The sequence below is a fragment of the Nematostella vectensis genome, chromosome 4, assembly GCF_932526225.1.
Source record: "Nematostella vectensis chromosome 4, jaNemVect1.1, whole genome shotgun sequence".
In the NCBI taxonomy this organism is placed as follows: Eukaryota; Metazoa; Cnidaria; class Anthozoa; order Actiniaria; family Edwardsiidae; genus Nematostella; species Nematostella vectensis.
In genome coordinates, this window is record NC_064037.1 from 1323738 (window position 1) to 1343229 (window position 19492).

General features: G+C 43.7%; 2 protein-coding genes across 4 annotated transcripts in view; both read right to left on the reverse strand.

Moving 5' to 3' along the window:
- LOC5502399 (protein draper) overlaps positions 1 to 19492 on the reverse strand; it is a 27361-nt gene continuing 7869 nt past the window's right edge. For all 3 annotated transcript variants that reach the window (XM_048726220.1, XM_048726221.1, XM_048726222.1), the window contains 11 exons: positions 13563 to 13687; positions 13034 to 13125; positions 11721 to 11831; positions 11277 to 11369; positions 11065 to 11178; positions 10464 to 10547; positions 9282 to 9404; positions 8857 to 8970; positions 8153 to 8263; positions 1876 to 1980; positions 1 to 832 (listed from right to left, as the gene is read on the reverse strand). In XM_048726220.1, the coding sequence (XP_048582177.1) occupies positions 678 to 832; positions 1876 to 1980; positions 8153 to 8263; positions 8857 to 8970; positions 9282 to 9404; positions 10464 to 10547; positions 11065 to 11178; positions 11277 to 11369; positions 11721 to 11831; positions 13034 to 13125; positions 13563 to 13687 (1227 nt within the window). In that variant the 3' untranslated portion in view covers positions 1 to 677. The remainder of the gene's footprint in view (positions 833 to 1875; positions 1981 to 8152; positions 8264 to 8856; positions 8971 to 9281; positions 9405 to 10463; positions 10548 to 11064; positions 11179 to 11276; positions 11370 to 11720; positions 11832 to 13033; positions 13126 to 13562; positions 13688 to 19492) is intronic.
- LOC116611723 lies at positions 16484 to 18044 on the reverse strand. Its single transcript, XM_032372227.2, has one exon. It carries the CDS (start codon positions 17470 to 17472, stop codon positions 16606 to 16608), a length of 867 nt encoding a protein of 288 aa, XP_032228118.2. The 5' UTR covers positions 17473 to 18044; the 3' UTR covers positions 16484 to 16605.

Genomic DNA, 19492 nt, shown 5'->3' on the forward strand with positions numbered 1-19492 from the left:
TCAAACCCAGAAATGGCGGTATAATTTATTTGTTTGCATTAAAAATTACAGGCAAGCAGCCAATGAGAAAGCAAATTATTTATTAAATAGTGCATTAATGCTATTTTTCCTTTCGGGATACGACAGGTGGTTCTGAAAAATGTTTTTTCGCTTGTTTTAATTAGAAACCATGTATTTTTAATGGAATGGAAACACAAATGCTCCCAGTGGGCGTGCGGCAGATCATACGTCGATATAACACTTTTTAATTTACAGCACAATAGGTTCACAAAACAGATAATTACTAAGAACAAATTCATAAGAGTTTCTTCAAAACAGTGCTCCTAATAGATGCTGTAACTAATAAAAATAGAAAACGTGTTCTGACGCAGGCGCACTGGGCAGGCATTTTTCCCATGCGTCTTTCCATCTATTGGTCCAACGAATGCGCCGTTTTACAGATGGAGGGCTTCGGCAAAATGGGTTTGTTCACAGCTGTCTTCGAATATTTATAGCTTTTTTCTCACTCAATAACAGCATTTCAAACCTTTAGCATTCAGCTTTATCGTAAAACTAGCACACATTTTCAAGACGGCTGTAAACAAACTTGTCACTGCCTCGCTTTCACGCTCGAATTACACAGAACCCCCATTAACAGCCAATTGACCAATTGGATATAAATTATTCCTTCTTCGTTACTAATCACATATCAGCAGGTTGCTGTCGAATGTCTGTCCCTGGGGACAATCTACATGTTTCGTCATTCCTTTGGAACAAACAATGAAACCGCGCGTAGAAGGCTGGGCCGGGTAACGTCCATCAGGCCTGGTTGCGCAGTACTGGTACGCAGCAACTAGATATAGAATAAAGAAAGAGGTTACGTAATAAAAGAATAGAGGTTACGTAATAAAAGAATAGAGGTTACGCAATAAAAGAATAGAGGTTACGTAATAAAAAAAAGAGAGGTTACGTTATTAAAGAAGAGGGATTACGTTATTAGAGAAGAGAGGTTACGTTATTAAAGAAGAGAGGTTACGTAATTAAAGAAGTGAGGTTACGTTATTAAAGAAGTGAGGTTACGTAATTAAAGAAGTGAGGTTACGTAATTACAGAAGTGAGGTTACGTAATTAAAGAAGAGAGGTTACGTTATTAAAGAAGAGAGGTTACGTAATTAAAGAAGAGAGGTTACGTTATTGAAGAAGAGAGGTTACGTTATTAAAGAAGAGAGGTTACGTAATTAAAGAAGAGAGGTTACGTTATTAAAGAAGTGAGGTTACGTAATTACAGAAGTGAGGTTACGTAATTAAAGAAGAGAGGTTACGTTATTAAAGAAGAGAGGTTACGTTATTAAAGAAGTGAGGTTACGTAATTAAAGAAGTGAGGTTACGTAATTAAAGAAGAGAGGTTACGTTATTAAAGAAGAGAGGTTACGTTATTAAAGAAGAGAAGTTACGTTATTAAAGAAGAGAGGTTACGTAAATAAAGAAGTGAGGTTACGTTATCAAAGTAGAGAGGTTACGTAATTAAAGAAGAGAGGTTACGTTATTAAAGGAGAGAGGTTACGTAATTAAAGAAGAGAGGTTACGTTATTAAAGAAGAGAGGTTACGTTATTAAGGGATGAGGATGGGTTGGATGGAGTTAAAAATATGGAGGAGCCCGTTAAATCAGTCCCTTAGGAGTATAAATAAGCGGGAAGTTTTACTTAGCCTAAGAGAAAAAGTTATATTATAGAATTCTGGGGGATTTGTGATTAGAAGAAGGAGGGGGTGGGGTTGTGGCGGTTGAAGAAAGTGGTTGGGGATTGTAGTGGATAAGAGGAGGAGGAGAGCAATAAGGTCTTGACTTTTTCTGTCTATCATGATGCAATAGTTAAATTAACAATTTATCAACTTACGTGTAAGATCACAGCTTCGAGGGCAGTTGTTGTACATCCAGGCCCAGTTTGTGACGCAGTCTCCTTTGACAGCCCATGCAGGACATTTACTATCCTTGTCATAAACTGAAAGGGAAACCAGGAGAGGTAGACCAGGAGAGGTAGACCAGGAGAGGTAGACCAGGAGAGGTAAACCAGGAGAGGTAGAAAAGGAGAGGTAGACCAGGAGAGGTAAACCAGGAAAGGTAAACCAGGAAAGGTAAACCAGGAGAGGTAGCCCAGGAGAGGTAGACCAGGAGAGGTAAACCAGGAGAGGTACACTAGGAGAGGTAGACCAGGAGAGGTAGACTAGGAGAGGTAGACCAGGAGAGGTAGACCAGGAAAGGTAGACCAGGAGAGAAAGACCAGGAAAGGTAGACCAGGAGAGGTAAACTGGGAGAGGTAAACCAGAAGAGATAGACCAGGAGAGGTAAACCAGGAGAGGTAGACCGTAGAGAGGTAAACTGGGAGAGGTAAACCAAAAGAGGTAGACCAGGAGAGGTAAACAAGGAGAGGTAAACCAGGAGAAGTAAACCAGGAGAAGTAAACCAGGAGAAGTAAACCAGGAGAGGAAGACCAGGAGAGGTAAACCAGGAAAGGTAAACCAGGAGAGGTAAACCAGGAGAGATAGACCAGGAGAGGTAGACCAGGAGAGGTAGAAAAGGAGAGGTAGACCAGGAGAGGTAGACCAGGAGAGGTAGAAAAGGAAAGGCAGACCAGGAAAGGGTGGACCAGGAGAGGTAGAAAAGGAGAGCTAGACCAGGAGAGGTAAACCAGGAGAGGTAGAACAGGAGAGGTAAACCAGGAGAGGTAGACCAGGAGAGGTAGAGCAGGAGAGGTAGAAAAGGGGAGGCAGACCAGGAAAGGGTAGACCAGGAGAGGTAGAAAAAGAGAGCTAGACCAGGAGAGGTAAACCAGGAAATCTAGACCAGGGGACGTAGAAAAGGAGAGCTAGACTGGGAGAGGTAGACCAGGAGAGGTAGAAAAGGAGAGGTAGATCAGGAGAGGTAAACCAGGAGAGGTAGACCAGGAAAGGTAGACCAGGAGAGCTAGACCAGGAGAGGTAGACCAGGAGAGGTAAACCAGGAGAGGTAGACCAGGAGAGGTAGACCAGGAAAGGTAAACCAGGAGAGGTAGACCAGGAGAGGTAAACCAGGAGAGGTAGACCAGGAGAGGTAGACCAGGAGAGGTAGACCAGGAAAGGTAGACAAGGAGAGGTAGAAAAGGAGTGGTAGACTAGGAGAGCTAGAACAGGAGAGGTAGAAAAGGAGAGGTAGACAAGGAGAGGTACACCAGGAGAGGTTAACCAGGAGAGGTAGACCAGGAGAGCTAGACCAAGAGAGCTAGACCAGGAGAGCTAGACCAGGAGAGCTAGACCAGGAGAGCTAGACCAGGAGAGCTAGACCAGGAGAGCTAGACCAGGAGAGCTAGACCAGGAGAGGTAGACCAGAAGAGGTAGACCAGGAGAGGTAAACCAGGAGAGGTAGACCAGGAGAGCTAGACCAGGAAAGCTAGACCAGGAGAGCTAGACCAGGAGAGCTCGACCAGGAGAAGTAGAAAAGGAGAGGTAGACCAGGAGAGGTAGATCAGGAGAGCTAGACCAGGAGAGCTAGACCAGGAAAGGTAGACCAGGAAAGCTAGACCAGGAGAGGTAGAAAAGGAGAGGTAGACAAGGAGAGGTACACCAGGAGAGGTTAACCAGGAGAGGTAGACCAGGAGAGCTAGACCAAGAGAGCTAGACCAGGAGAGCTAGACCAGGAGAGCTAGACCAGGAGAGCTAGACCAGGAGAGCTAGACCAGGAGAGGTAGACCAGGAGAGGTAGACCAGGAAAGGTAGACCAGGAGAGCTAGACCAGGAGAGGTAGAAAAGGAGAGGTAGACAAGGAGAGGTAGACCAGGAGAGCTAGACCAGGAGAGCTAGACCAGGAGAGCTAGACCAGGAGAGGTAGAAAAGGAGAGGTAGATCAGGAGAGGTAGACCAGGAGAGCTAGACCAGGAGAGGTAGAAAAGGAGAGGTAGATCAGGAGAGGTAAACCAGGAGAGGTAGACCAGGAGAGCTAGACCAGGAGAGGTAGAAAAGGAGAGGTAGACCAGGAGAGGTAGACCAGGAGAGGTAGACCAGGAGAGGTAGACAAGGAGAGGTAGACCAGGAGAGGTAAACCAGGAGAGGTAAACCAGGAGAGGTAGACCAGGAGAGGTAGACCAGGAGAGGTAAACCAGAAGAGGTACACCAGAAGAGGTACACCAGGAGAGGTAGAAAAGGAGAGGTAGACCAGGAGAGCTAGACCAGGAGAGCTAGACCAGGAGAGGTAGAAAAGGAGAGGTAGACAAGGAGAGGTAGACCAGGAGAGGTAGACCAGGAGAGGTAGACAAGGAGAGGTAAACCAGGAGAAGTAAACCAGGAGAGGTAGACAAGGAGAGGTAGACCAGGAGAGGTAGACAAGGAGAGGTAGAAAAGGAGAGTAAACCAGGTAAACCAGGAGAGGTAGACCAGGAGAGCTAGACCAAGAGAGCTAGACCAGGAGAGCTAGACCAGGAGAGCTAGACCAGGAGAGCTAGACCAGGAGAGCTAGACCAGGAGAGGTAGACCAGGAGAGGTAGACCAGGAAAGGTAGACCAGGAGAGCTAGACCAGGAGAGGTAGAAAAGGAGAGGTAGACAAGGAGAGGTAGACCAGGAGAGCTAGACCAGGAGAGCTAGACCAGGAGAGCTAGACCAGGAGAGGTAGAAAAGGAGAGGTAGATCAGGAGAGGTAGACCAGGAGAGCTAGACCAGGAGAGGTAGAAAAGGAGAGGTAGATCAGGAGAGGTAAACCAGGAGAGGTAGACCAGGAGAGCTAGACCAGGAGAGGTAGAAAAGGAGAGGTAGACCAGGAGAGGTAGACCAGGAGAGGTAGACCAGGAGAGGTAGACAAGGAGAGGTAGACCAGGAGAGGTAAACCAGGAGAGGTAAACCAGGAGAGGTAGACCAGGAGAGGTAGACCAGGAGAGGTAAACCAGAAGAGGTACACCAGAAGAGGTACACCAGGAGAGGTAGAAAAGGAGAGGTAGACCAGGAGAGCTAGACCAGGAGAGCTAGACCAGGAGAGGTAGAAAAGGAGAGGTAGACAAGGAGAGGTAGACCAGGAGAGGTAGACCAGGAGAGGTAGACAAGGAGAGGTAAACCAGGAGAAGTAAACCAGGAGAGGTAGACAAGGAGAGGTAGACCAGGAGAGGTAGACAAGGAGAGGTAGAAAAGGAGAGGTACACCAGGAGAGGTAGACCAGGAGAGGTTAACCAGGAGAGGTAGACCAGGAGAGGTACACCAGGAGAGGTACACCAGGAGAGGTAGACCAGGAGAGGTTAACCAGGAGAGGTAGACCAGGAGAGCTAGACAAGGAGAGGTAGACCAGGAGAGGTAAACCAGGAGAGGTAGACCAGGAGAGGTAGACCAGAAGAGGTACACCAGAAGAGGTACACCAGGAGAGGTAGAAAAGGAGAAGTAGACCGAGAGAGGTAAACTGGGAGAGGTAGACCAGGAGAGCTAGACCAGGAGAGGTAGAAAAGGAGAGGTAGACAAGGAGAGGTAGACAAGGAGAGGTAGACCAGGAGAGGTAGACCAGGAGAGGTAAACAAGGAGAGGTAAACCAGGAGAGGTAGACCAGGAGAGCTAGACCAGGAGAGGTAGACAAGGAGAGGTAGACCAGGAGAGGTAGACCAGGAGAGGTAAACCAGGAGAGGTAAACCAGGAGAGGTAGACCAGGAGAGGTAGACCAGGAGAGGTAAACCAGAAGAGGTACACCAGAAGAGGTACACCAGGAGAGGTAGAAAAGGAGAGGTAGACAAGGAGAGGTAGACCAGGAGAGGTAGACCAGGAGAGGTAGACAAGGAGAGGTAGACCAGGAGAGGTAGACCAGGAGAGGTAGACCAGGAGAGGTAGACCAGGAGAGGTAGACCAGGAGAGGTAGAAAAGGAGAGGTAGACAAGGAGAGGTAGACCAGGAGAGGTAGAAAAGGAGAAGTAGACCGAGAGAGGTAAACTGGGAGAGGTAGACCAGGAGAGCTAGACCAGGAGAGCTAGACCAGGAGAGGTAGAAAAGGAGAGGTAGACAAGGAGAGGTAGACCAGGAGAGGTAGAAAAGGAGAAGTAGACCGAGAGAGGTAAACTGGGAGAGGTAGACCAGGAGAGCTAGACCAGGAGAGGTAGAAAAGGAGAGGTAGACAAGGAGAGGTAGACAAGGAGAGGTAGACCAGGAGAGGTAGACCAGGAGAGCTAAACCAGGAGAGGTAGACCAGGAGAGGTAGACCAGGAGAGGTAGACCAGGAGAGGTAGACCAGGAGAGCTAGACCAGGAGAGGTAGACAAGGAGAGGTAGACCAGGAGAGGTAGACCAGGAGAGGTAAACCAGGAGAGGTAAACCAGGAGAGGTAGACCAGGAGAGGTAGACCAGGAGAGGTAAACCAGAAGAGGTACACCAGAAGAGGTACACCAGGAGAGGTAGAAAAGGAGAGGTAGACCAGGAGAGCTAGACCAGGAGAGCTAGACCAGGAGAGGTAGAAAAGGAGAGGTAGACAAGGAGAGGTAGACCAGGAGAGGTAGACAAGGAGAGGTAGACCAGGAGAGGTAGACAAGGAGAGGTAGACCAGGAGAGGTAGACCAGGAAAGGTAGAAAAGGAGAGGTAGAAAAGGAGAGGTAGACCAGGAGAGGTAGAAAAGGAGAGGTAGACCAGGAGAGGTACACCAGGAGAGGTACACCAGGAGAGGTAGACCAGGAGAGGTTAACCAGGAGAGGTAGACCAGGAGAGCTAGACCAGGAGAGGTAGACCAGGAGAGCTAGACCAGGAGAGCTAGACCAGGAGAGGTAGACCAGGAGAGGTAGAAAAGGAGAGGTAGATCAGGAGAGGTAGACCAGGAGAGGTAGACCAGGAGAGGTAGATCAGGAGAGGTAGAAAAGGAGAGGTAGACCAGGAGAGCTAGACCAGGAGAGGTAGACCAGGAGAGCTAGACCAGGAGAGCTAGACCAGGAGAGGTAGACCAGGAGAGGTAGACCAGGAGAGGTAAACCAGGAGAGGTAGATCAGGAGAGGTAAACCAGGAGAGCTAGACCAGGAGAGGTAGACCAGGAGAGGTAGACAAGGAGAGGTAGACCAGGAGAGGTAGACCAGGAGAGGTAGACCAGGAGAGGTAGACAAGGAGAGGTAGACCAGGAGAGCTAGACCAGGAGAGGTAGACCAGGAGAGCTAGACCAGGAGAGCTAGACCAGGAGAGGTAGACCAGGAGAGGTAGAAAAGGAGAGGTAGATCAGGAGAGGTAGATCAGGAGAGGTACACCAGAAGAGGTACACCAGGAGAGGTAGAAAAGGAGAAGTAGACCGAGAGAGGTAAACTGGGAGAGGTAAACCAGAAGAGATAGACCAGGATAGGTAAACCAGGAGAGGTAGACCGAGAGAGGTAAACTGGGAGCGGTAAACCAAAAGAGGTAGACCAGGAGAGGTAAACCAGGAGAGGTAAACCAGGAGAAGTAAACCAGGAGAAGTAAACCAGGAGAAGTAAACCAGGAGAGGAAGACCAGGAGAGAAAGACCAGGAGAGAAAGACCAGGAAAGGTAAACCAGGAGAGGTAAACGAGGAGAGGTAAACGAGGAGAGATAGACCAGGAGAGGTAGAAAAGGAGAGGTAGACCAGGAGAGGTAGAAAAGGAGAGGTAGAAAAGGAAAGGCAGACCAGGAAAGGGTGGACCAGGAAAGGTAGAAAAGGAGAGCTAGACCAGGAGAGGTAAACCAGGAGAGGTAGACCAGGAGAGATAGACCAGGAGAGTTATACCAGGAGAGGTAGATCAGGAGAGCTAGACCAGGAGAGGTAAACCAGGAGAGGTAGACCAGGAGAGATAGACCAGGAGAGTTATACCAGGAGAGGTAGATCAGGAGGGGTAGAATAGGAGGGGTAAACCAGAAGATGTTAAACAGGGATAGGTAAACTGGGTAAACCAGGACAGAAGTGGTAAACAGACGACCAAAAAGTCTTATAACTTGAAAGACTACAAGCAAGCTGTAGAAACACTGGATGGTTTGCGTAGGCGTGGTGTAGACAAGGTATAAATCAACACAAGGTTGAAAAGGTTTATGCTCCGACGAAAGGCTAACGCTCGAAAGGTCAGCGCAACTTCTCTGTTTCACAGGTGTTTAACATACCTTTTCAACCTTGTGTTGATTTATACCTAAACCAAAAAAACGATTGGCAGATGGACGGTCGACATACAAACAGGTGAATGTAAATGATTTCCCACCTCGACAAAGGCCGCAACTCTGACGACACTGTGATAATATCGGCGACGGCTTCGCCTTGCATTCACCTGTCAAAGCACGCTCTGGGCACGAGAGCATTTGGTCTTTGCAATCTGAAACAATACCAAGCAAGAGAGCATTAGGTCTTTGCAATCTGAAAAAATACAAAGCAAGAGAGCATTTCGTCTTTGCAATCTGAAACAATGCCAAGCAAAGAAAAAAGTTTTAGCATGACTCATGTTTTCTCGATCCTCTTGGAACAAAAAAGGCACCCGATTGGTACATGGAAAACGAGGTGCATAAGCTTTTTTTCTTTAATTTTTTCGTTGCTGTTTGTTCCATGCTGTTTTCTGTGTTTTTTTAGAGCAGGTTTTTTAACTCATTGAAAAAATACAAGTATTTTCCTTGCTATTTTCTTGTGTGAATAAAATATAGGATACTAAACAAAGTACCAACTATGAACACTTCAAAGATGGTTTGAGTACATAAAAATGCGTTTGATTTTACAAACCTTATCACTAGCAACATTCACGTGACCACTAGCAACATGCACGTGACCACTAGCAACATGCACGTGACCACTAGCAACATGCAAGTGACCACTAGCAACATGCACGTGACCACTAGCAACATGCACGTGACCACTAGCAACATGCACGTGACCACTAGCAACATGCACGTGACCACTAACCATGCGATCACTCACCTCGGCACTGATTGCAGCTGATGCGACAGTTGATCAACATCCACGATTTATTCCGATCGCAATCTCCGCGAGCAGCCCACAGCGGGCACTGCTCTTTGTCGATATCCTTGCCTTCTGAAATTTGCAATAAAATAACAGTGTTATGGCAAAATTATACGTCCTGATCATATCGTATTAGTTATAAGTTTTGTGGTGATGGTAGTCATGGGCATTATCTGAAGTGATGATGATAGACACGGACATTGGGGGCGATTCCACGTATAATACAACGGCCTTGTGTAATGCAAAATACGCCACTAGGATGACGTCAAAGGGTGCACCACAGAGCCATCATCACAAAATGAACAACAATGCCCGCTGAAAAAAATACTTTTGATAAGAAAATAGTCGCGCGCAACAGAGCAAAGAGAGGGATGGAGTTTTACCTCCGTCTTTCCATTTCTTGCAGCTTTCACAGCACTCACGACTCATCCATGATGCATTACTGTCACACTCCCCCTCCGCGGCCCACGTGGCACATCTTGCGTCATAGTCTACACAGCCAATTACTGCACATTGAAATGATATTACGTCATAGTCTACACAGCCAATTACTGCACATTGAAACGATATTACGTCATAGTCTACACAGCCAATCACTGCACATTGAAATGATATTACGTCATAGTCTACACAGCCAATCACTGCACATTGAAATGATATTACGTCATAGTCTACACAGCCAATTACTGCACATTGAAATTATATCACGTCATAGTCTACACAGCCAATTATTGCACATTGAAATGATATTACGTCATAGTCTACACAGCCAATCACTGCACATTGAAATGATATGGCGTCATAGTCTACACAGCCAATCACTGCACAGTGAAATGATATTACGTCATAGTCTACACAGCCAATTACTGCACATTGAAACGATATTACGTCATAGTCTACACAGCCAATCACTGCACATTGAAATGATATGGCGTCATAGTCTACACAGCCAATCACTGCACAGTGAAATGATATTACGTCATAGTCTACACAACCAATCACTGCACAGTGAAATGATATGACGTCATAGTCTACACAGCCAATTACTGCATATTGAAACGATATTACGTCATAGTCTACACAGCCAATCACTGCACATTGAAATGATATTATGTCATAGTCTACACAGCCAATCACTGCACAGTGAAATGATATTACGTCATAGTCTACACAACCAATCACTGCACAGTGAAATGATATGACGTCATAGTCTACACAACCAATCACTGAACAGTGAAATGATATTACGTCATAGTCAACACAGCTGATCACTGAACAGTGAAATGATCTTGCGTCATAGTCTACACATTTACTTAACAGTGAAATGATATTATTTCGAACAAGAATAGCAACGAAGGAATTTGAAACACCCGGTAGAGGGTTAAGCATGAAACATCCGGTAAGGCATCTAAGGCATCGAACAAAAGGCAAATTTACTCTACCCTCTCAGTGATAAATTGGGGGTTCTTGCATGTTTGTGTGTAACTCAGATCTCTTACGTTATGTGCCAGGTGCGGGGAGTCAACTCAAAAAGCCCTCGCCCCACCTCCTTTTCTCCAACATACCAGGTGCGGGGGTCGATTCCGTTCTCGGCGCGACTGTTGTTGGTCCTTGGGTACCCTGTGTTGGCACTGCGCCAGTACCGTCGTCTAGATAGAAAAGGTAAAACAGCAACACTTGGAGCGGGTCGTGCAAATATCGTATTACAATGCCTTTATCATCTATAGTATGTAATAAGATGCCAGTTAAGAGGATGCAGAATCTCTTAGCTACTCTTCTTTGTTATCAGGGGGCTCTGAACTCTTTGGAAAATGTATCTAGTGTGACCCTTTGATTTATCAAGTGTGATGGTGGTGCTCTGTTTGGGCAGTTGTCATAGCGATAGCCTACCGCAAATGCCGCACGTGGCTGGGCAGTTGTCATAGCGATAGCCTACCGCAAATGCCGCACGTGGCTGGGCAGTTGTCATAGCGATAGCCTACCGCAAATGCCGCACGTGGCTGGGCAGTTGTCATAGCGATAGCCTACCGCAAATGCCGCACGTGGCTGGGCAGTTGTCATAGCGATAGCCTACCGCAAATGCCGCACGTGGCTGGGCAGTTGTCATAGCGATAGCCTACCGCAAATGCCGCACGTGGCTGGGCAGTTGTCATAGCGATAGCCTACCGCAAATGCCGCACGTGGCTGGGCAGTTCTCCTGCATGTAAGGCAGGTTGCACTTCATATTTTCTTTTAGAAACTGCTGGCACTGGCTTCTCGAGGGCTTGTCCTCACAAAGTTCTAGTTGAATTAACAATGTTAATAGAAGGATGGATATGATGACTTTTTATAGGATAAGTATCTGTATTATATAGTATGAATAATGAGCCCTCGGTCACCTGAACAGTCCGGCGGTCTCCACTTTGGCGCGCATGTGCATGAGCACGTGTCTGTGTTGAGAATCCCTCCGTTCGTGCATTCCAGGGGACATTCTAAAACATGAAGACTTGATTTGGTAAGGACATTCTAAAACATGAATACTTGATTTAGTGAGGAAAAAAAGAAATAATTGCTGATCTGATAATGTACCACACGTCACGATGCAAAATATTCACGTACGATAAAGTCGCATGCTCTTATTTCGTCTTTGAATCTATTGCGGAAATGTAATGATTCACATTTTCTAGTTGGTTTTGGTAAAAGTTTACGACAGAATTCTTGAGTGTACATTTTTTTCGCCTATTTCGTTCTGTGTTTTGTTTCAAGCACTATAAAATAGTAGGGACATGAATGGTTCATTATCAATGTATGAAAAACACTTCTTTTGTCTGACTAGAGCATACCACAAAGATTGCACATTTTCGGACAAATCTTGGCCATCCGATCCTTGTAGATTGTACACAAGTCGCTAGTCAAGGACGTTCCACACGCTGGGCTGAAATCTTTGCAGTCCCCTGAAATAAACCCAACATTTTATCGAAAGGTTAACCTATACTTATACATCTATCTTATCAAAAGGTTTACCCATATTTATACACCTATTTCAGATAAGCTTGCACTCGGAGAGTCCATTTGTCGTAACCCGCAGTGCTTTATGGGTATCAAATAAATGAGCAAATAAGTGGAAATAAATAGTAAATAAAACTTCAGTTTATAAAAGTTGTTGCATTCCTTGTATCTGTAAAAAATCACATGTTGTTTAGAGACCAGGATAGAGTCATTGATGTGTTACCCGTGAAGCACTGCGGGTCTCGAGTGTTACTTTATTCGAAATAGATGTTTATTGTTATTGTTTTAGTTGATATTGTATCGATATTGTTATAGTTTTAATTGATATCGTATCGATATTGTTTATTGTTTTAGTTGATATTGTATCGATATCATTGTTTTATTTGATATTGTATCGATATTGTTATTGTTTTATTTGATATTGTATCGATATTGTTATTGTTTTTTTTATATTGTATCGATATTGTTATAGTTTTAGTTGATATTGTATTGATATCATAGTTTTAGTTGATATTGTATCGATATCATTGTTTTAGTTGATATTGAATCGATATCATTGTTTTAGTTGATATTGTATCGATATCATTGTTTTAGTTGATATTGTATCGATATCATTGTTTTAGTTGATATTGTGTCGATATTGTTTATTGTTTTAGTTGATATTGTATCGATATTGTTTATTGTTTTAGTTGATATTGTATCGATATTGTTTTAGTTGATATTGTATCGACATTGTTTATTGTTTTAGTTGATATTGTATCGATATTGTTATTGTTTTAGTTGATATTGTATCGATATTGTTTATTGTTTTAGTTGATATTGTATCGATATTGTTTTAGTTGATATTGTATCGATATTGTTATAGTTTTAATTGATATCGTATCGATATTGTTTATTGTTTTAGTTGATATTGTATCGATATCATTGTTTTATTTGATATTGTATCGATATTGTTATTGTTTTATTTGATATTGTATCGATATTGTTATTGTTTTTTTTATATTGTATCGATATTGTTATTGTTTTATTTGATATTGTATTGATATCATTGTTTTATTTGATATTGTATCGATATTGTTATTGTTTTATTTGATATTGTATCGATATCATTGTTTTATTTGATATTGTATCGATAGAGACAACTTACTGCATAGATTATTGTAGCACCATCCTTTTCCCGAGATGCACTTCGAGCAAGGTCGGCCTGTTTTGTAAGGGAACTGTCCGTAGGTATTGCCGCTAGAGTGCAATAAAAGATGAAAGAGTTATTGCCCGCGATATATAGCGTTGTGTAAACGGAGGTCGGATTACGTAGGTTAGAAAGTTCAAATGTTACATAATCTCGCGATTATTGCTTGGTAGGGTGACAAGTGTCCGGATTGTGCAGGTTATGGAGACATACTAACCTTATTGCATAGTCGCAGTTGACGAGCGTGTTGCCCGGTACACTTGGGTGACGAGTGTCCGGATTGTGCAGGTTGTTGAGACATACTAACCTTATTGCATAGTCGCAGTTGACGAGCGTGTTGCCCGGTACACTTGGGTGACGAGTGTCCGGATTGTGCAGGTTATGGAGACATACTAACCTTATTGCATAGTCGCAGTTGACGAGCGTGTTGCCCGGTATACTTGGGTGACGAGTGTCCGGATTGTGCAGGTTATGGAGACATACTAACCTTATTGCATAGTCGCAGTTGACGAGCGTGTTGCCCGGTACACTTGGGTGATGGGGCGGCTCACCAAACCTTTTATTGCACCATTTCATCCCACATCCGAGATACCGACTGAGTGCCCAGACCAGCTGAAAGAATTCATAGATCCGACATGTCAATCACGCGCGCACGAATAGCCAATCAGGAAAGAGATGATGCAATAACAGCCATGTGGTCCCACAAATGTCCCACAAAAAGTCGGCGATCGTCGGCGAAAAAGATTGGTTTGAGATATTTTTCTGCGAATCTGGACAAGCAAATAAGCATTTTCCGGTCAGCATAAAAAGTGCTAGCCCTTTCTTTTGATCGGCCACATTTAGTGTACAGTTGGGACTCAAATTGTAGAAAAACACGTAAAATTTACTACGAAGAAACGAAAAACAAAAAGCAAACAAACCACTTACAAGATCAGTTCAAGTCCTACCATTAAACTTGTGTTTGATATTACCTAGGTTACTTCAATTACAAATATGAATGAGACTGCCGTTTGTAATTTTGCTCTAAATCTTGACGTTTGCCGATAAAAATTTAAGTTAAAAGTAAGGCGTAAACTACGGTTGCGTATAAGGGCCATGTTCTGCATTTTATTTAATGTCACGCTATTTCTTTTACATTGACAGTTATAACTGGCAATTGACCATTATAACTGGCAATGACACTTATATTGACACTAATAACTGCCATTGACACTTATAACTGGCATTGACACTTATAACTGGCAATTGGTCGACACGTGCAGTTTTCTCCAGTTTTCTTGGTGAAAAATAACAACAAAAAACAACAATCACAAATTTATTCAATTCTCTAGAATTAGCCGGAAAATCTCCGTCTCTTTATTTTTTTGGCGTGACGGCCGCAGCCATCTCAGTGTTTACTTTACCACCCAGGTGATTTCTTGGAGCAGGTCGCTTACTAAAGTGTTAACTCCATTTTCGTTGAAATGCAAATAAAGTGTTTCAGTTTTATTGTGTTGTACTTTGTACATCGGTTGGCAAAGAGGGGGTAAATACGGATCTCCATAAGTGTGCAGCAAAACAAGGTAATAAAAAGGAGAGCCCCTTGTCAAGTCAGTCTTCAGTCTGCCCTGAAGAAGTCTTATTAAAGACGAAAATTTGGCAGACTCGAATTCCAGTTTTTGGTGTATTGTATTCATTCTTCTGGTTCACGAACACGACTATTTGGGCTTTTTGCATTTATTCTAATTTAAATGTAGGTGCTACTAATAAATTGCTGTCTCTATAGTATCTTTGACATTAAAATATAACTCAGGTGGTACCCAATAATAAACCTAAGGCTTGGACAGTGTAAATTGACAAATAGATCCCATTGTTTTGGCGTATGCCCTGTAATAGATGAGCAGATGACGTCACAGCGTGTCATAAACAAAAACATACACAACGAGGCGCAGTCGAGTACTTTACAATAGTTTTGGGGAACGCGCGCGCATACTAACGCCAAGCGTGCGGTGTGTCCTCTAATGTCCTCACATGTACTCTTGACCGCGCGATTTACGAGTGTCGTTGTATAAATCCAATTCCTTGTATGCGTTATAAACATTAGTTAAAGGTAACAAGGACAAGAAAGATAACCAGCAGCAACATTTGCCAAAACGTTGCGACCTATCTTTTTCTCACACGAAGCTTTTATAAATCTCTGATTGACTAAAAAAATAAATTTGCACCAAATAGCAGCCAAACAGAGATTGAGAAATGTGACCCATTCCCGACGTGAATGTTCACATAAAACCTGCACGAAAAATTCTTCAAGCTTCATGGATGGATGCAAATAGTAGTATCCATATTTGGCGTCAAATATTGTAAGCCCACCTCCCCTTAAGACTACAGTAAGCTTACAGTATATCCATTTGATCCATTTACCGATGTTTTATTGACTATACGACGGTTGTCAGCTAATCGCCAAGCAACGAACTTTTGTTGAATGATTAATCCAAGGCGTTTAGTTCCCAATTTCCCAATTAAATGCCGTGTCTTCCATTTGTTATGGCGCTAGATTACAATACGTATTGTTAATCAATCAGTACCGTGGCAGGCCTAAAATATTATTGGGTTGTGTGTTTGGGGGGAGGGGGGGGCAGAAAATATTTGTGGCACAGCCATGCCTCTACTGGCCTACTGGTCATTTCCGTATATGTTACTTTTAATGATGGGGGGGGATGTAGGGGCACTGGGGTGTTTTACCCCCTTCTACGGCCATGACGATAAAAAAGCTTATATCTTTTTTTTAAGTAGTGCATTGTAGAGTACTAGTGCTTTATCTGCTGTTTTTGGGAATGACAGCTCCTCGTCCTCCATTATGAGACTGGCCAGCTCTGAAAACGTGTTAGCACGCGTAACACTAGGGTTAGCGTGACACTAGGGTTAGCGTGACACTAGGGTTAGCGTGACACTAGGGTTAGCGTGACACTAGGGTTAGCGTAACACTAGGGTTAGCGTAACACTAGGGTTAGCGTGACACTAGGGTTAGCGTGACACTAGGGTTACCGTGACACTAGGGTTAGCGTAACACTAGGGTTATCGTAACACTAGGGTTAGCGTGACACTAGGGTTAGCGTAACACTAGGGTTAGCGTGACACTAGGGTTAGCGTGACACTAGGGTTAGCGTAACACTAGGGTTAGCGTGACACTAGGGTTAGCGTAACACTAGGGTTATCGTAACACTAGGGTTAGCGTGACACTAGGGTTAGCGTGACACTAGGGTTAGCGTGACACTAGGGTTAGCGTAACACTAGGGTTACCGTGACACTAGGGTTATCGTGACACTAGGGTTAGCGTGACACTAGGGTTAGCGTGACACTAGGGTTAGCGTGACACTAGGGTTAGCGTGACACTAGGGTTAGCGTGACACTAGGATTAGCGTGACACTAGGGTTAGCGTGACACTAGGGTTATCGTGACACTAGGGTTATCGTGACACTAGGGTTATCGTGACACTAGGGTTAGCGTGACACTAGGGTTATCGTGACACTAAGGTTAGCGTGACACTAGGGTTAGCGTGACACTAGGGTTATCGTGACACTAGGGTTGCGTGACACTAGGGTTAGCGTGACACTAGGGTTATCGTGATTCTGTAACACATGCAGGATATCTTTCACATCATCCAAACAAACTTCCTTACGACAGCGCCTATTAAAGTCATTAAGTTCTGGCAAATAATAGAGTACGTCTGTGCGACCAGGTGGTGTTTCTTGGTTAATGCATGGCCTGATTCTGTGTAGGTTCCAGTGCATAGACACACGATCTAATTCATCTTGAATCAACTGCATAAAACAAAATTTCAGGCACTCAACCTGGACTGTATCGTTGTCACAATATTGTCCTTGATCCCTCAGATCTTTAAAGAAATTCATCCACCAATTCTTCTCTGTTTTTCGTAGGAAGCTCCACCATGCCTCGATTCGCTGATTAGAGACAGAGCGTCCGTACAGAAAACTTTTCTCATAAGATAATGAATCCCCATGATCGGCTCTTAAATACCTTTGTATTTGAGCAATATGTGTATGTTCACTTCCACAATCCCCACGGATAACAGTTGCTCTATTCCCATGTTTGTAAACGTAATTGATAAAATAGGTGGCTATGACATAAGGATCGTTATTTGTGACACCAACCTTGAGCCAAAGAATACGACGGCTGTATCCGTCAATTGTTCCGTGTATACAAAAACCAAATGGTTTCAACTTATCGTAGCCGTCTAAGTGCCAGATATAGTCAGGGCCTTTCGCTCGGTATTGACGCCTTTTCAGTCTATGCTTTGAGCGTCTGTTAACACCTTCAGGATCAAGTGCTTTTAAAACTCTTCTTACTGTTTCTTGGTCTACTCTTAGTCCATAATCAATAACAAGCCTTCGGTGCATTGACCGGTAACCGATGTAACTGCCGCTTCCTTGGAGTTCGGTCTCTACAGCATCTACAACGTCATGGGCTTGACTATGTTTACCGATTTTTCTTAAATGTTTCGCTTTGAGAATTCTTTTCAACTGTCTTAAGCTAATAGATATGCCATGTAAACGACCAAGGAAACCAATAATTTCCTAATATTGAAAACCCAATCTAAAATATGCCTCTATAACTTCATCCCGTGGTAGGTCGTGAGAAGGGAGGTAGCTTGGTTCTGCCATTATGACGGGACATAAAGCAAACACATTTTTACCTCTTCCCGTACTGCTTTCCACGTACAAAAAAGTAGTAGGAAAACCGCTGTACGCAAGTACGGAGTCATCTCAAGCCGCGCTAAGTGTCAATGACAGTTATAAGTGTCAATGGTAGTTATAAGTGTCAATGACAGTTATAAGTGTCAATGGCAGTTATAAGTGTCAATGGTAGTTATAAGTGTCAATGGCAGTTATAAGTGTCAATGGCAGTTATAAGTGTCAATGGCAGTTATAAGTGTCAATGGCAGTTATAAGTGTCAATGGCAGTGCTAAGTGTCAATTGACAGTTATAAGTGTCAATGGTATTTATAAGTGTCAATGGTAGTTATAAGTGTCAATTGACAGTTATAAATGTCAATTGACAGTTATTAGTGTCAATGCCAGTTATAAGTGTCAATGCCAGTTATTAGTGTCAATGGCAGTTATTAGTGTCAATGGCAGTTATTAGTGTCAATGGCAGTTATAAGTGTCAATGGTAGTTATAAGTGTCAATGGCAGTTATAAGTGTCAATGGCAGTTATAAGTGTCAATGGTAGTTATAAGTGTCAATGGTAGTTATAAGTGTCAATGGCAGTTATAAGTGTCAATGGCAGTTATTAGTGTCAATTGACAGTTATAAGTGTCAATGGCAGTTCTAAGTGTCAATGCCAGTTATAAGTGTCAATGGCAGTTATAAGTGTCAATGGCAGTTATAAGTGTCAATGGTAGTTATGAGTGCCAATGGCAGTTATAAGTGTCAATGGCAGTTATTAGTGTCAATGGCAGTTATAAGTGTCAATGGCAGTTATAAGTGTCAATTGACAGTTATAAGTGTCAATTGACAGTTATAACTGTCAATGTAAAAGAAATAGCGTGACATTAAATAAAGTGCAGAACATGGCCCTTATACGCCACCGTAGTAAACAGCGAATTCGGCTCTCTCTTCTACTTCTCCCCGCACTTTAATCCCTGCAAGTTGACAAAAATAGCTTTGAAAACACATAAGACACGATGTACCCACCGAAGAGAGCACCGCTTTATCTTATCAATTCCAAGTTTTTGTATTTTGAGCTGGATTCGTTCTGTTTCCATTCAACAACCGAACTCGTAGTTATCTATGATTTTCTACGCGCGTCGGATCTATGAATGGGGATTCGATGCATGAAATTTCCGTAGGAATCAATTTTCCGTCTATTGAGCTTCTCCTTTTAGGTTAGCAAGATAATTAAATTCTCATTGCGATTCGCCCAATTGCCGACATTGATGCTAATCGCCATTGCTACCAAATTGTGTAAAGCGAATAGCGACCGCATATCCTACCGACCTGTGTATAGTGACCGCATATCCTACTGACCTAAGAATAGTGACCGCATATCCTACTGACCTGAAAATAGTGACCGCATATCCTACCGACCTGAGTATAGTGACCGCATATCCTAACTACCTGAGTATAGTGACCGCATATCCTACTGACCTGAGTATAGCGACCGCATATCCTACTGACCTGAGTATAGTGACCGCATATCCTACCGACCTGAGTATAGAGACCGCATATCCTACCGACCTGTGTATAGTGACCGCATATCCTACCGACCTGAGTATAGTGACCGCATATCCTACCGACCTGAGTATAGTGACCGCATATCCTACCGACCTGAGTATAGTGACCGCATATCCTACCGACCTGAGTATAGTGACCACATATCCTACTGACCTGAGAATAGTGACCGCATATCCTACCGAC

Bases quoted from the DNA above. Each gene is read 5' to 3' on its own strand.
- LOC116611723 (XM_032372227.2), bottom strand. From the start codon at position 17,472: ATGCACCGAAGGCTTGTTATTGATTATGGACTAAGAGTAGACCAAGAA.